The 14420-nt window shown below is 38.3% G+C and overlaps 2 protein-coding genes across 2 annotated transcripts; both read right to left on the minus strand.

Annotated features, from left to right (window-relative positions):
* Nucleotides 1-4314: 4314 nt before the first annotated feature.
* Nucleotides 4315-7807, minus strand: LOC130085966 (NEDD4-like E3 ubiquitin-protein ligase WWP2). The gene is made up of 6 exons (XM_056252046.1): nt 7743-7807; nt 7268-7421; nt 7025-7129; nt 6843-6939; nt 4697-4769; nt 4315-4593 (listed from the first exon to the last, which is right to left on the minus strand). Exons 1-6 carry the CDS (start codon nt 7805-7807, stop codon nt 4494-4496), a joined length of 594 nt encoding a protein of 197 aa, XP_056108021.1. The 3' UTR covers nt 4315-4493.
* Nucleotides 7808-9511: 1704 nt separating this feature from the next.
* Nucleotides 9512-11497, minus strand: LOC130085990 (tRNA-specific adenosine deaminase 1-like). Its single transcript, XM_056252072.1, has 5 exons — nt 11347-11497; nt 11112-11256; nt 10959-11027; nt 10817-10871; nt 9512-9698 (listed from the first exon to the last, which is right to left on the minus strand). Exons 2-5 carry the CDS (start codon nt 11251-11253, stop codon nt 9527-9529), a joined length of 438 nt encoding a protein of 145 aa, XP_056108047.1. The 5' UTR covers nt 11254-11256; nt 11347-11497; the 3' UTR covers nt 9512-9526.
* Nucleotides 11498-14420: the final 2923 nt, after the last annotated feature.

Below are 14420 nucleotides of genomic sequence, written 5' to 3' on the forward strand. Positions count from 1 at the left end.
ACCTTCATAACGATCGTTAGTTTGTGCCACAGTTCAGAGAATCGGATCTGTTGGATTTAAAAGTGAAAGTAAGAGGCCGGTGAACTGGGAGAAGAATAGGGTAAAATGTAAAGCTCTTGTGTCGTCTTATTATAATGAAAAGGATTAATATTGCCGCTTCCATAGAAATCAGCAAAATCAAAATCATTGTTTTGCTAGTACTTATGTGTATTTAAATGTCTGAAACCTAAAATAAACATTATGTTGTTGAAAACACTCAATGGTTGTGATATATGACAGCACTGGCTCAGCGCCAGCCATCGCGCGAAAGCACATTTGTCACGTTAGCGGCTGCAGTGCAGAGCAGTGCGTAGAAGACAGCAGCTGTTTTCAACGTTTCTATCAAAAACTAATAAATTATAGGTTTTTTTTTTAAAATAAAAGCGATTACAAAGGAAATGTTTACTGTTCATGGTTTTTATTTTATTGTATGGAAAAATCCCACTTACAAAACAGACCGCCATTACATTTTTCCTCTCGCGCACCCCCTGGTGGCAGCTCGCGTACCCCCGTACCACACTTTGGGAATCCCTGGTCTAGCATATTCAATACTAATGCAAGACTAGTCTTACATGTCACTGTTTATAACACAGATCGTTCGTCCTTTGCTGGGACGCTTAAAAAAATATTGGGGGCATAAATTAAGAGTATACCCACTTCTCCAGGCACCACTACATCACTGACAATACTTATATATTAATTACACCTTTAGCAAGTATAATGCAATAAAACAGACAAACAACCAATTTCAGATGCAAGGAATCTGCTAATATTATAATGCATTTTAACTTTGTTACAATTATTTATGAAAATATAATTATAACGTATATTACGAATAGAATGCATTATATATATAAAGGGTATAAGTGTTACCAAATACAGTAGCCTATTTTAATATTTTTTCTCAACTATTATAAATTCAATAAACAGTGTTTTAATAAATTATCGTTTTTAGATGAGTATAGGCTATTACATGATATCAAAAACAGTTGTTGTTAAAAGATTACAGATCTTGTTGTAGATCTTTATCTTTCCTAAAAGACATGACTGGAGTGAAAACTTAAATAACCTTTTTTTTTTCTTTTTTTTTTTACAATACAGTTCTGTACAGTTAAGATTTGATGCCAAATAAGCGACACTGACTGATGCTGTCGAGAGCTGTACTGAATGAACAGATGTCTCAAGCCTTCATACAGCTCAACCACACTGGTCCTTATATCAGACTTCAGACACTTGATCAGTCATTTTCATGACATCAGCTGTTTGTGTTTACAGAATGAAGAATTTTTTCTGTATAAACATTAAATTTCACACTGATGCTCCAAAGAGGATGCTTTTAAAGACTGATCGGCTCATATTGGACATTTGTGTAATCTTCATCTTAATGTAGCTTATGTAGTTAAATAGGAGATAATTAAGGCATTTGCAAAACAGCCAGAAACGCATAATTATGAGTCCAAGGATGTGGAAGCTCGAAGCTGTCCGCTAGCAATCATGTTAATCACAACATAAATGTAGATCTTCAAACGGTCACTGGGAGAACAGTGCTCCCATTTTCAGTGTTTCTGCCGCTCAGTGTTTCCGCTGCTCACCGCTCAGTGTTTCCGCCGCTCAGTGTTTCCGCCGCTCAGTGTTTCCGCCGCTCAGTGTTTCAGTGTTTCTGCCCCTCAGTGTTTCCGGCGCTCAGTGTTTCTGTGTTTCCGCCGCTCAGTGTTTCCGCCGCTCAGTGTTTCCGCCGCTCAGTGTTTCTGCCGCTCAGTGTTTCTGTGTTTCTGCCGCTCAGTGTTTCTGCCGCTCAGTGTTTCCGCCGCTCAGTGTTTCCGCCGCTCAGTGTTTCCACCGCTCAGTGTTTCAGCCGCTCAGTGTTTCAGTGTTTCCGCCGCTCAGTGTTTCTGCCGCTCAGTGTTTCCGCCGCTCAGTGTTTCAGCCGCTCAGTGTTTCAGCCGCTCAGTGTTTCAGTGTTTCCGCCGCTCAGTGTTTCAGCCGCTCAGTGTTTCAGCCGCTCAGTGTTTCAGTGTTTCCGCCGCTCAGTGTTTCAGCCGCTCAGTGTTTCAGCCGCTCAGTGTTTCAGTGTTTCTGCCGCTCAGTATTTCCGCCGCTCAGTGTTTCTGCCGCTCAGTGTTTCCGCCGCTAAGTGTTTCCGCCGCTCAGTGTTTCCGCCGCTCAGTGTTTTCGCCGCTCAGTGTTTCCGCCGCTCAGTGTTTCCGCCGCTCAGTGTTTCCGCCGCTCAGTGTTTCCGCCGCTCAGTGTTTCCGCCGCTCAGTATTTCCGCCGCTCAGTGTTTCCGCCGCTCAGTGTTTCCGCCGCTCAGTGTTTCCACCGCTCAGTTTCCACCGCTCAGTGTTTCCACCGCTCAGTGTTTCCGCCGCTCAGTGTTTCAGCCGCTCAGTGTTTCAGCCGCTCAGTGTTTCAGCCGCTCAGTGTTTCAGCCGCTCAGTGTTTCAGCCGCTCAGTGTTTCAGCCGCTCAGTGTTTTCGCCGCTCAGTGTTTCCGCCGCTCAGTGTTTCCGCCGCTCAGTGTTTCCGCCGCTCAGTGTTTCAAAGTTTCCGCCGCTCAGTGTTTCCACCACTCAGTGTTTCAGTGTTTCCGCCGCTCAGTGTTTGTGTTTCTGCCACTCAGTGTTTCCGCCACTCAGTGTTTCAGTGTTTCCGCCGCTCAGTGTTTGTGTTTCTGACCCTCAGTGTTTCAGTGTTTCCGCCGCTCAGTGTTTCTGCCGCTCAGTGTTTCCGCCGCTGTGTTTCCGCCGCTCAGTGTTTCCGCCACTCAGTGTTTCCGCCGCTCAGTGTTTCCGCCACTCAGTGTTTCCGCCGCTCAGTGTTTCCGCCGCTCAGTGTTTCCGCCACTCAGTGTTTCCGCCGCTCAGTGTTTCTGCCGCTCAGTGTTTCTGCCGCTCAGTGTTTCCGCCGCTCAGTGTTTCCGCCGCTCAGTGTTTCCGCCACTCAGTGTTTCTGCCGCTCAGTGTTTCTGCCGCTCAGTGTTTCCGCCGCTCAGTGTGTCTGCCGCTCAGTGTTTCTGCCGCTCAGTGTTTCTGCCACTCAGTGTTTCCACCGCTCAGTGTTTCTGCCACTCAGTGCCAGTGACGTCACGTGCATAACCTCTATATAGGAACACTGAGGTTTGGTCGTTTCTTCTCCGTATGCGAGTAACATTGGTTTTGCTGTTTCACAGAACTAAGATGCCGTTGTTGTAATGTTAGCTATAGTCACAGGACAGTTTTGAGTGTCATTGAAGCATTATTTTGCTTTGCTTTATTCTTGCATTGGTGTGTTTGTTTGTTTCTCAGAAATCACTTACTGCACCTTTAAAATGCTTGAGATGGATGGCAGTATTGGGGACAGCCATTCTTTGTTATAAAAGTGCACAAATGCCAAATTGGATACATGCTTTTTAAAATATTGTTATTAATTAATTCATTTAAATCATTCAAGGACAGAAATTTTCACTTGGGTAAATAACCCTAATTCCTATAAAAACAAAGACCTCATAAAACATCATTAATGGTCAAAATGAATACATGTTTTGTTCCAAAATGAGACTGCAGAGAAGCAAACCTTAAGGTGTACATCTGGAAGAGTTTGGTTTCTTTACCTAATATGTCACGGAGTAAAAAGGATTTTTCTGTCACAATCCAAAATGTTTTCACAGTCCATAACTGGATTTTATTTCAACTATGTACAGTGTAGCATGGCATGTCACAAAATAATGAAATCATATCTGATCAATCTTTTTTAAAACAATTATTTTCTCAATCATCTCGATGGTCCTCTAGCCCATATACACTGATATGACACATGAGCTCCAGCTATGCGGTTCATGACATTTGCTGCAGTTTATTGTATTATTAATAGTAATATTTCTGTGTTGAATGCTGCATTATAATGAGGGGGTTGAGAATTTCACCTCACACTGAAAATCAGGATTGATCACATTTTGATTTAGGCAATTCAGGGAATTCATTTAAAAAATCTTGATAATGAAATAATGCAGTGACCTATGTCATAATTTGCACTGCTTTCTCTGCATAGAAATGTAAGGTGAAGTTATCATTCCCAGAAGAGGCCAGATTAAATGTTACATTCAAACGAATCATGTATCTGCTGCTGGTCCATCAGTGCTTTGCTCTGCTGTTTAAAGTGATCGTTATATCCAAAAATGAAACTCATTGTTTTACTCATCCTCATGTCATCACCAGCATTGCTGTTATCTGAAGTTTGGAGAATCCCACACTCTGCTTTTCCATACAACAACAGTTCATAGTGACCTTTCCTCAAAATTCTTCGTGTACAGAATGATGTGAGGGTGAGTTTTCATTTTTAGATAAACTAGTAATTGAACTGTAAATCTGCAGCAAGTCTCTTCAACAGTCTGTCCATTCAGTCCACATTAGTGGTATTAATGGCCTAGTCACAAGAAACTGATTAATAATTTTCTTGGTCCTGTCCTTTCCATGCTCGTCACTCTTGTCCGAATCCCTCGGTTTCCTCGATAGCAAACAGAAGTTTTTCTCGTAGCTGCTCCATGTTCTTATAGGGTGGCAGATCCAGACGGTTAAAGCTGAAAATGTAAGACAGGAGGGACAAATAAGTCACAAAACAGTTTTATAAAAACAGTTCTTTTCTATTATTTTTCAGATTTAGGTTGAACATTTGCATCTCACCAAGTGTGACTTCTAGGCAGCCACGTTTCCTTCCCCACTTTGTCTATGCAAAATTTTTGTGGCCCGTTACTTCCTAGACAATGAGGCGATAAAATGATAAACTATTAGAAATATTTACATTTCTAAACATTGAATATGTACAATGTGGACAGACTTCAGGTCAAAGCTGAATGGTGGAAAGACTTGATCAAACAAATGGGTTTTCTTTAATTGAATAACTTACTGTATTTATGCTGCCGTAACGTGTTTTCGGGATTATTGTAAATATGAATTTCCTAGTTAAAAATTTGACATGAACGCCCTTCTCAAGTCGTATTTCTCACTGGGAGGCTGTGGGATCATTTTGAGTTGGACAGGCCATAAACGTTAAACATGGCGGAGGGAGAACGACTGCTGTGTGACTGCTATTCTTCATTCGTTTGTTCTTGTTGTTCAAGTAGTGCATATTAAATTATAATATAACATGACTCTCGGGAAAATAGGTGGACGGTACGGTGGCCCACCTGTGAAACTGAGGACGCTCCAAAGACTGATCCACTCATATTGGACATCCTTATCGTTTACAAGCATATTTTTCTCTACACAAGATCAATATTTAACTGAAATATTTTAGATCCGTCACTCTAAAAAATGTAGTCTATTAACTGAAGTCTTTAATGTATCATAAGCACTTTCAGTAATTACAGACTGTTCCTCCAAAATTCTCCAGTTCCAAATGTTACCTGAAATTAAATAGATGACAGATCAGCAGCCAAAAGAGAAATATTCTTACCCGCTTAATATTTTAATATAATTGTCATAAACACAGCAAAACAGGGTGAATAAAATGTGATTTTATACACAGTGAAAATAGCCTGTATTTGACAGAAATTTTAGAACTGTCAGCAAGCCATCTAAAGCATGGTGAATGTTTATATGGATGTCAATGAATGGGATGCTAAATATCATTTTGGCTTTAATAAGATTTTCCCAATAAATATGCAAGAAAAAAACCTGGTGTCCTTCATGATTCCTGTTCTTTCCAATAACAAAGCGCTTGAATGCGACAAAGCTCGTAATCACAACTTTTCCGATAGCGCGTGAAGGCAGCATTAGCTCATGATACTTCATTAACATTCTCCAAAGGTTACGCACCTCCTTTCACTGACTCTGTTAAGGCCCTATTTTGTACCATATTCATGGACAGTGCCACCATTTCAAGCTTTTCCTTTCGTTCCATCAACATTGTTAAAGGATTAGTTGAATTACTAAAGTATTAGTAATGTCCTGATAATTAATTCACTTCAGAATTAAAATTTCCTGATAATTTACTCTCCCCCACGTCATCCAAGATGTTCATGTCTTTCTTTCTTCAGTCATTTAAGTCAAGTCAAATTAGTCAAATTAAGGTTTTTGAGGAAAACATTCTCCATATAGTGACTTCAACAGGGTCCAACGGTTTGAAGGTCCAAATGTCAGTTTCAGTGCAGCTTCAAAGACTCGACACGATCCCAGCCGAGGAATAAAGGTCTAGTGAAACGATCTGTCATTTTCTAAAAAGAACGACCGATGGTTTGTCTAGATAAGACTCTTATTCCTCGGCTGAGATCGTGACGAGACTTTGAAGCTGCACTGAAACTGACATTTGGACCTTCAACCTGTTGTAACTTGTTGAAGTCACTATATGGAGTGTATGTTTTCCTCAAAAACCTTAATTTCTTTTCGACTGAAGAAAGAAAGACATGAACATCTTGGATGACGTGGGGGAGAGTAAATTATCAGGAAATTTTCATTCTGAAGTGAACTACTCCTTTAAGCTTATCAACCAAAAAGTTGGAAATCCTCCTCCTCTAAACCACTAAGTAAACACACTAAGGCCAAAGAAACAACCATGAAATGCTCCATATTTGAGATTTTGATAGCATGCAGTAATTTCATATTGTATGAAAACTGTCTATAGGGCAAAATGATTCAATTAATGTGTTAGGCTTGCAGACAAATACTACTGGTGAATCGATGACTACTCAGAGTAATAGTAACTATAGTAAAAAGGAAAATTTAACTAATTAGTTCACTAATTAATGTTATTATTATTATTAACACGGTAAATAGTGTTATCAAAATGCACTGTTGTGTGTAAAGGTACATTAAGATATTATAGCTGTACCTATCAGTTCTGCGAAACCTCCAACCGGCAGTCGACAAGTTCCTGTGACGAACTGCAGAAGCCGAATTCTCTTCTCATTGTCCATTTCCTTCACGACCTGTGTGACACACAATGACATATATATAGTAAAAAGAGAAACGCGGGAGTAGCTGTGACTGCATAAAAACACACACACGACTTACCTGCCAGAACCAGTGGATTTGCTTGCTGTTTTTGGTGTAATGCCGATAAATGGTGTTCTTCTGCCAGTCGTTCAGATCGATTTCCTGCATCCCGCATAACATCAACTAGAGCGAGAAACAATCACCCAGTTATTTACAACCGTTTTCTCAGTGATGGGTCTTCGTATAGATGAGGGTTTTTTATTGGAATGATAGCATCTATAAATGTCAAGTCCTTGCTAAAAACACAACACCACCACCCACCTCCAACTCTTTCTCATCAAAATAACGCAGCCACTCCAGAGGCACAACCTCATTGAAGCCGTCCAGGAAGGCTTTAGTTTGTTCCTCCACCCCACGGGTGAACCGCCAGTCAGTAAGCAGACTGCAAGACAAACGTGCAATGAGTTTAAAATCACTGTGTTAAAGGAACAGTCCTTTTAAAAGAGAAAAAAGGTGTATAGATGAGGGTGATTGTAGCTTCAGTGTGGGATTTCTGCACAACTAGCATCACCAGTGAGAGTTGCAAAGAACAGGTTTCTCTAACAGTCAACAGACTCTTAAACTGGAGTTGAATAATAAACTGGGATAGGACTCTAACACTTTATTTCTAAGGACAGTACCTGTTATTAGTGTACGAAACACCAATGGATGAAAGGTGTCTGTTAACTGGCCAGTAATACTCTTAAGACCAATTCACAATCCCCAGATTACAGTGTGTCACATTCCACGACCCTACAGACGCCAGTTCAGCATGAAGCTCCGACAGACGCCAACAGACACCGACAGGGGTGACACACCCATAAATCGACATAACCAGACAAAGTGTCTGTCTTTTGTCATCTGTCGGAGTAGGGCTGCCCTCGACTAAAGACATTTCGAGTCGACTAATCGCACGTTTATATTAATGTAATTACTTAAACATACTGGGGGTGGATGCGCCTTTCATACGGATAACATAATCAGAGTTTTTGTTTTCCAATTGAATTGGTTCGTTTCAAGACATTTCAAGCTTTCTATAGATGATCTATAGATGTATTTCTCATGTCTGTGAGGCTAGGCTATATACGCTGAGTTTCGGTTCATTTTTGTCTAGTTCAGACTGACATGGAAGAGCAGAGAGTGTTGAATAAAGTCGTTATCTTTGGGGGGTTTTGCGCACAAAAAGTATTCTCGTTGCTTCATAACATTAAGGTTGAACCACTGTAGTCACACAGACTATTTTAACGATGTCTTTAATACTTTTCTGGGCCTTGAAAGTGGTAATAACATTGTAGTCAGTGGAGGGATAGAAAGCTCTCGGATTTCATCAAAAATATCTTAATTTGTGTTCTGAAGATGAACGAAGGTCTTACGGGTTTGGAACGACATGAGGGAGAGTAATTAATGACAGATTTTTCATTTTGGGTGAACGAACACTTTAAATGTACTGACTGATAATTTTCCTTGTTTTACTTTTTGGTTTGAATATTTAATGACTATTTTTCTAAAACATAGTAATAATATTAAAGCTGCAAGCAGCATTTAGCGGTGTTCAAGCAGTTAAGGCCGTTAAGGCCGTTAAGCACAAAAGCATCAAAAGACATTAAGTTTTATGTAGCAAGCATTTAACCATTGACATCATAGATGGAATAGACCATGTTTTAGCATGATTTACCATGATATACCAAATTTAGTGTGATTTTTCATGATCTACCATGTTCCAGTATGATTTACCATGAATCTAGCATGATTTAACATAGTTTACCATGATTTACCATGTTATAGGATGATTTACCATGATATACCACATTCACATATTGAAGTGACCCTATTATAGCCATCCAAATTAAGAAGTTATACCTTTTCTGATCATTATTGATCTAGAGAGTCCAGAGAATTGTACTGCACTGGTTTTAAACATTATGATATGAAAAGTATACGATCATAGATGGAAAAGACAATTTACAGCCAATACAGGCAATTTACCATAGGAAATATATGGTTTTAAAGCTTTTTAACAGTTATAGCGCCACCTATGGTCCGATCTCCATGAAACTTTGCATGCTTCTTCACCATGTCATGACACATATGCTCATCAATTTTTGTGAAGTTCTGAGTTTTTATTTATGATTTATAGGCTTTTGAGTGTATTTTGACACGCCCAATCTTGATTCTATCTTGATTCTAGATATACATCTTGTCCGTCTTGAGCCAAGGAACACAGTGGTGCAAAAAGCTTGATTCCAAGTCAAACGGTCTAGGAGTTATGAGCAATTTAGTACTTTTGGTTGCTGTAGCGCCACCTATGGGCCAATCGGGGTCATACTCTGATAGGTTCTCCCCAAACTGAGGCCCTACCACCTGGCCAGGTTTCAAGTCTCTAGGCCTTACGGTTTGGGCTGCACGATGCGTTTTAGGATTTTTTTTTTTTTCAAATAGCAATTACAATAGGTTTTCAGCACTTCGTGCTTGAACACCTAAATACAAGAGAAAGAGTATACAAATATTTGACTGGTAGTGCACAGCAGAGACCCTTTTTAACTAAACAGATATTAACATGTAAGACATAAAGCTGGACTCACAGGGTGTTTGACTGGTGAAGAAAAGGAAAGAAACTCCTGGTTTAACTGTCCATTTTCCCCGTTCGGCTCCTGGACAGAAGACGTCAGAGCTCTGGCCACTCACAGCCCTGTGCAGCTGCTCTGTCAGATACCTGAGGACAGAAGCATCAGTGTGGCCGAGCAAACACTAGTGCACAGATGCATTTACTGTTATTACTTTAAAACCAAATTTAGTCCCAACAGTGTGACCAAGAAGCACATTCTTTTGATTTTAATTTTTACATTATTGGTGTCTCGTGAATAGAGCCATTTCATTATTATATTTAGAAAAATGACTAATTCACATTTATAAAACTGTTTTGATTTTAAAGTACTGTTACATTAAATGAAAATTTGTATTTCTTGTACTCAATTTCTCTATATATTTCACAAATATGTATCTTCTATCAACATATTGATTATTGGAGCAAGAAAAATAAAATCCTCTGAAAACAAGTCTTAATGTCTTATAAACTATAAGGTTAGGGATTTTTTTAAAATAGTTTTCTTGTTTTAGGAATGTTTAGATGTTTAGGGAAAACAATAAAGATTTGTTAAGACTGATTTGTTGCACTGTAAAAACATCAAAAGCAAGCCAAGTATCGCATAAAGAAAAAAAGAAAAAAAACGTTTAAATGTGGCCTATATTTGGGCTTCCATTACAACAACACACATGAACTTCAGTCATCTAGAACACAGGTTACAGGACACAACATCCGCCTGACGCATGTCAAATCCATGTACAAATATAGAAAGGTAAACGAATAAATACATCAAATATGCCCATAAGATATGTTTACAGTGTGCGTGTAACTGTGAAGGATTGCGATATAAGAAGCTGGGTTTTTGTTTGTGAATGCATCACAAATGCAAAGAAGTTCTGGTAACGCTTTACAATAAGGTTCATTAGTTAACATTAGTTAACCACATTAGTTAGCATGAACTAACAATGAACTGCACTTATACAGCATTTATTAATCTTTGTTCGTGTTAATTTCAACATTTACTAATACTTTATTAAAATCTTGTTAATATTAGTTAATGCACTGTGAACTAAAATTAACAAACAATGAACAGCTGTATTTTTATTAACTAAACTTAACAAAGTTTAACAAATACACTAACAAATGTATTGCCCATGGTTAGTTTATGTTAGTTAATACTGTACATTAACTAATGTTAACTAATGAACCTTATTGTAAAGTGTTTCTGAAGTCATGAGTTAAATTACCTGACACACCCCCTTCGAGCAATAACCTCGGCATGACTGTCATTCAGAATATCACCTGCAAATCATCCCAATACAAAATATATGAGATTGCAAAGTAGGTTAGGTTAGTATTTGACAAATTGTTTAAATCTTTTACATTTACCCTTCATACTCATAGCAGACTGGCCGATGCATTTGGTGCCCGTCCCCAAAGACACAACCTGCTTTTGAACTGAGATTAAATGGTTAAAGGGGCATTTTGAAGTTTTCACATCAGTGTTTATGAGATGAGCATTAGTTAAGCAGGCTTGCTAACCTGTCTTGTGGTCTGAGCTGTCAGTCAGAAGAATGACAGCAGCCAGTAGAGTCCACTCTCTGCCCGCCTCTGGCTTTCCTCTCTTGGGCAGTTTATTAAAGTGATTATAACACAAACTGGCTATTTCATCAGGACTCCACATGATCTGATGGTATACATGAACAGTGGAAATTCATGATGAGACTTAGCATGTGTTTTTACAACATTACTGTTAACGCAGTATTCATGTACTCACACTTAAATGCCTGGTTAACACTCATGCGAGTTACGGATGCAAATATAAATTCAGAAGGTCATAAAAGTGTTCTTCGTGTGCTTGCTCGTGTCTTGGGAGAAGTCTTGCACAGGTCTTACACCCACAGCAGAAGTAGAATAGCAAAGATTTCAAAATAAGAGTCTCCACATTCGCCCGATAGAGGGCGCTTTAATACAAGACCGGGTCTATGCGATACAGCTACAATCTTCTCTTCCAGTGAACTGTAAATGTGTTGAAAGCAGACTTCTAGATATTAATTTATTATTTTATTTGTAAATAAATTAAGTAAAGCAACAGCTTGATCAAAAGTGAACAAACAGGAAATTATTATTATTCAGTGACAGTGGCAGAATCAAAGCTTGCTTTAAACGTTTATTTAGTGTATCTTTACTAGTACCTTTTGTTTTCTGTTTGTTTGCATCTCCGTCAACACTGTTGGGGGTTAAAATAGGCCCACATTTATTACAGAAATGTTGTTCACTTTAAAGGACAGCATTTGTTCTCAGATAAATAAAGAAATATTTAATTACTTAAAGCCTTTATATAAACGTGTTTTGTTGCATTAATTATGCCTTGTCATCCATTTTTAGTGTAGCCTATATAATGAAAGTTGTGCAATAATTCCCTAATATTAACTCTAATTTGGTGCTGCAATGATTCACCCATCAATTTTCGTCTGAGCTGCTTCAGCACTCAAACACCCGCTCGTCGTCAATGTCAAAATAGTCTCGCGTAGCCAGACCTTCAGACTGACGGCTGAAGGTCTGGAATTCATAGCAGCTTTCTTTGGCCAAGGCCAACATCTCATTTTCGAGGGGGTCCTCAAGATAACACCAAACACTTACACATTCGCACACACTAATGCTCTTCTTCACAACCAACCACCTCAACCTGTCCCACCTCTGTCCAAAGCATTTTCACATAAACAATATAGTATGACATTAAGATATTACAGGAGAGAACCATTTTTGACGAAACCACAAAAACAAACAAATATAACCTACACACATACCAATACAAAAATACATAGGCCTACCTATATACACATATGCATACAAACGTGCATGCACATACATAATTTCTTACTAAGGGCATTAGAGACACAAAAGCTCATATACCAGGAAAACATATACATTGGTCACACGATTGCAAATAAGTTAAAAGGGCTGACTTAAAGAGTGGAAAGGAAGAGATGGACCTTAAGGAACAAGGTAAACTGTTCCAATCTGAGGGGGCTTTGAATTTGAAAGCACGTCTTCCAATTTCTTTAGATATCTTTGGGACAGAAAAAAAGGGATGATCAAGGTGTCTCAGACCATAACCTATATAGAACTAAATATTGCTTCAAATAAAAAGGATAATTAAAAAATATCCATTTATAAACAAACTGAAACCAGTGTAGCTGACGTCTAGCCTTTGGTGATAAAAGATTCAATTGTTGGTACATATGACAATGATGGGTTAGAAACGGACATCTCAACACAAATCGACAGAGACTGTTATAGACTATATTTAAGGATTTAAGGTGTGATTCTGTTGTACTCATATAGACAAAGTCAGCATAATCAATAATAGGAAATAGAAGCTGAGTTACAATTCTTAGTCTAATCAATTGTGTAAAGCAATTAATTGAACGGTATAATAGTCTCAAATTATAATTTACTCTTTTCACTATATAGTCAATATGAGGCCTAAAGGAGAGGCTGGAGTCAAGCCAGAGGCCCAAGTATTTAAATTCCTCAACATTCTCCACAAATATACCATCTGAAAATGTAAATGTTAAACTATTACCATGGTTATGTCGGGCAGATCTAGTGGAAAATAACATACTATAAGACTTACTTTTATTCAATATAAGTCCATTATTCGAGAACCACTTTTGAATAGTATTAAAATCAAGTTGCAGTGATGATTGAATTAAATTAATATCACGTTTTGAAGAATAAATGAATGTATCATCAGCATACAAGATAATTTGACTATCAGAGCACACTTGTGGGAGGTCATTAATGAAGATGGAAAATAAAAGAGGGCCTAAACAAGAACCTTGAGGAACACCCTTTTCCATGATCATGAACTGAGAGAGAGCACCATTAAAATTTACACACTGACGTCTGTAGTGAAGATATGAATTAAACCATAAAATGGACTGTTCGGAGAGACCAATATTGTATAATTTATCAAGGAGAATATAATGATCAACCAGATCAAACGCTTTGGTAAGATCTATAAATATTGCTCCAGTGGACATATTATTGTCCAAAGCAGATGTAACATCGTTAACAAATTTTGTAAGAGCAGTAGTGGTGGAGTAATTGGGCCTAAAACCTGATTGGTTTGGAGAAAAAATAGAAAACTCATTAATGTATTTAAACAGTCTCTTGAATATAATTTTTTCAAATACTTTTACTACATTACTAATAATTGAGATTGGTCTATAATTGTTAAAATCAAGAGAATCACCACTTTTGTATAAAGGTGTTACTCTAGCACACTTCCACATGACTGGAACTTTGCAAGTAGAAATAGATAAATTAAATAGATCACATAATGGATATGCTAGAACATGAGAGGCAATTTTAATAAACTTTATCTCCAGACCATCTATACCAACACCACTTCCAGATTTAATTTCGGAGATTGCCTGCTGTACCTCAGTGGGAAGAATTGTAGTAAATGAAAAAGAACTGTTTACTACATTACTATTTACAGGGTTGGAGTAACAGAAATCAGGTGGACGTAAATTACAAACAGAAGAAAAGTGCTGATTAAAGGCGTCAGCTACAGAAATTGGATCACTTATAATATTATTATTTATTCTTAATTTTGCAAGGGAATTCTTATTAGATTTATTCAACAGGCAATTAAGTTTTTTCCAATTACAGTTAGTTTCGTTCAGCGTCACGTTTCGGGGCGTGGAAATGTCCCCACAACAACAGACCGGCGTGCAACAAGTCAGTCAGCATAGAAAATCAAAGAAGGAGAAGAAAACTTCAAGAGTCTATGCCGTGAACCTCGCATACTTTTGAGAATCCTACGTTTAGCTGATCTTG

Source organism: Rhinichthys klamathensis, unplaced genomic scaffold (assembly GCF_029890125.1).
Source record: "Rhinichthys klamathensis goyatoka isolate OS25496 unplaced genomic scaffold, OSU_Roscu_1.1 h1tg000092l_1, whole genome shotgun sequence".
NCBI lineage: Eukaryota > Metazoa > Chordata > Actinopteri > Cypriniformes > Leuciscidae > Rhinichthys > Rhinichthys klamathensis.

Bases quoted from the DNA above. Each gene is read 5' to 3' on its own strand.
- LOC130085966 (XM_056252046.1), bottom strand. From the start codon at position 7,807: ATGGGTGTGTCACCCCTGTCGGTGTCTGTTGGCGTCTGTCGGAGCTTC. The intron at 7,130-7,267 runs GTGGGTGGTGGT...TTCTCGCTCTAG, and splicing joins TTGATGAGAAAGAGTTGGAG to TTGATGTTATGCGGGATGCA. The intron at 4,594-4,696 runs GTGAGATGCAAA...TTACATTTTCAG, and splicing joins CTGCCTAGAAGTCACACTTG to CTTTAACCGTCTGGATCTGC.
- LOC130085990 (XM_056252072.1), bottom strand. From the start codon at position 11,253: ATGTGGAGTCCTGATGAAATAGCCAGTTTGTGTTATAATCACTTTAAT. The intron at 10,872-10,958 runs GTAAATGTAAAA...GATGATTTGCAG, and splicing joins GTCTGCTATGAGTATGAAGG to GTGATATTCTGAATGACAGT. The intron at 9,699-10,816 runs GTAATTTAACTC...TTCTGTCCTCAG, and splicing joins GCTCGAAGGGGGTGTGTCAG to GTATCTGACAGAGCAGCTGC.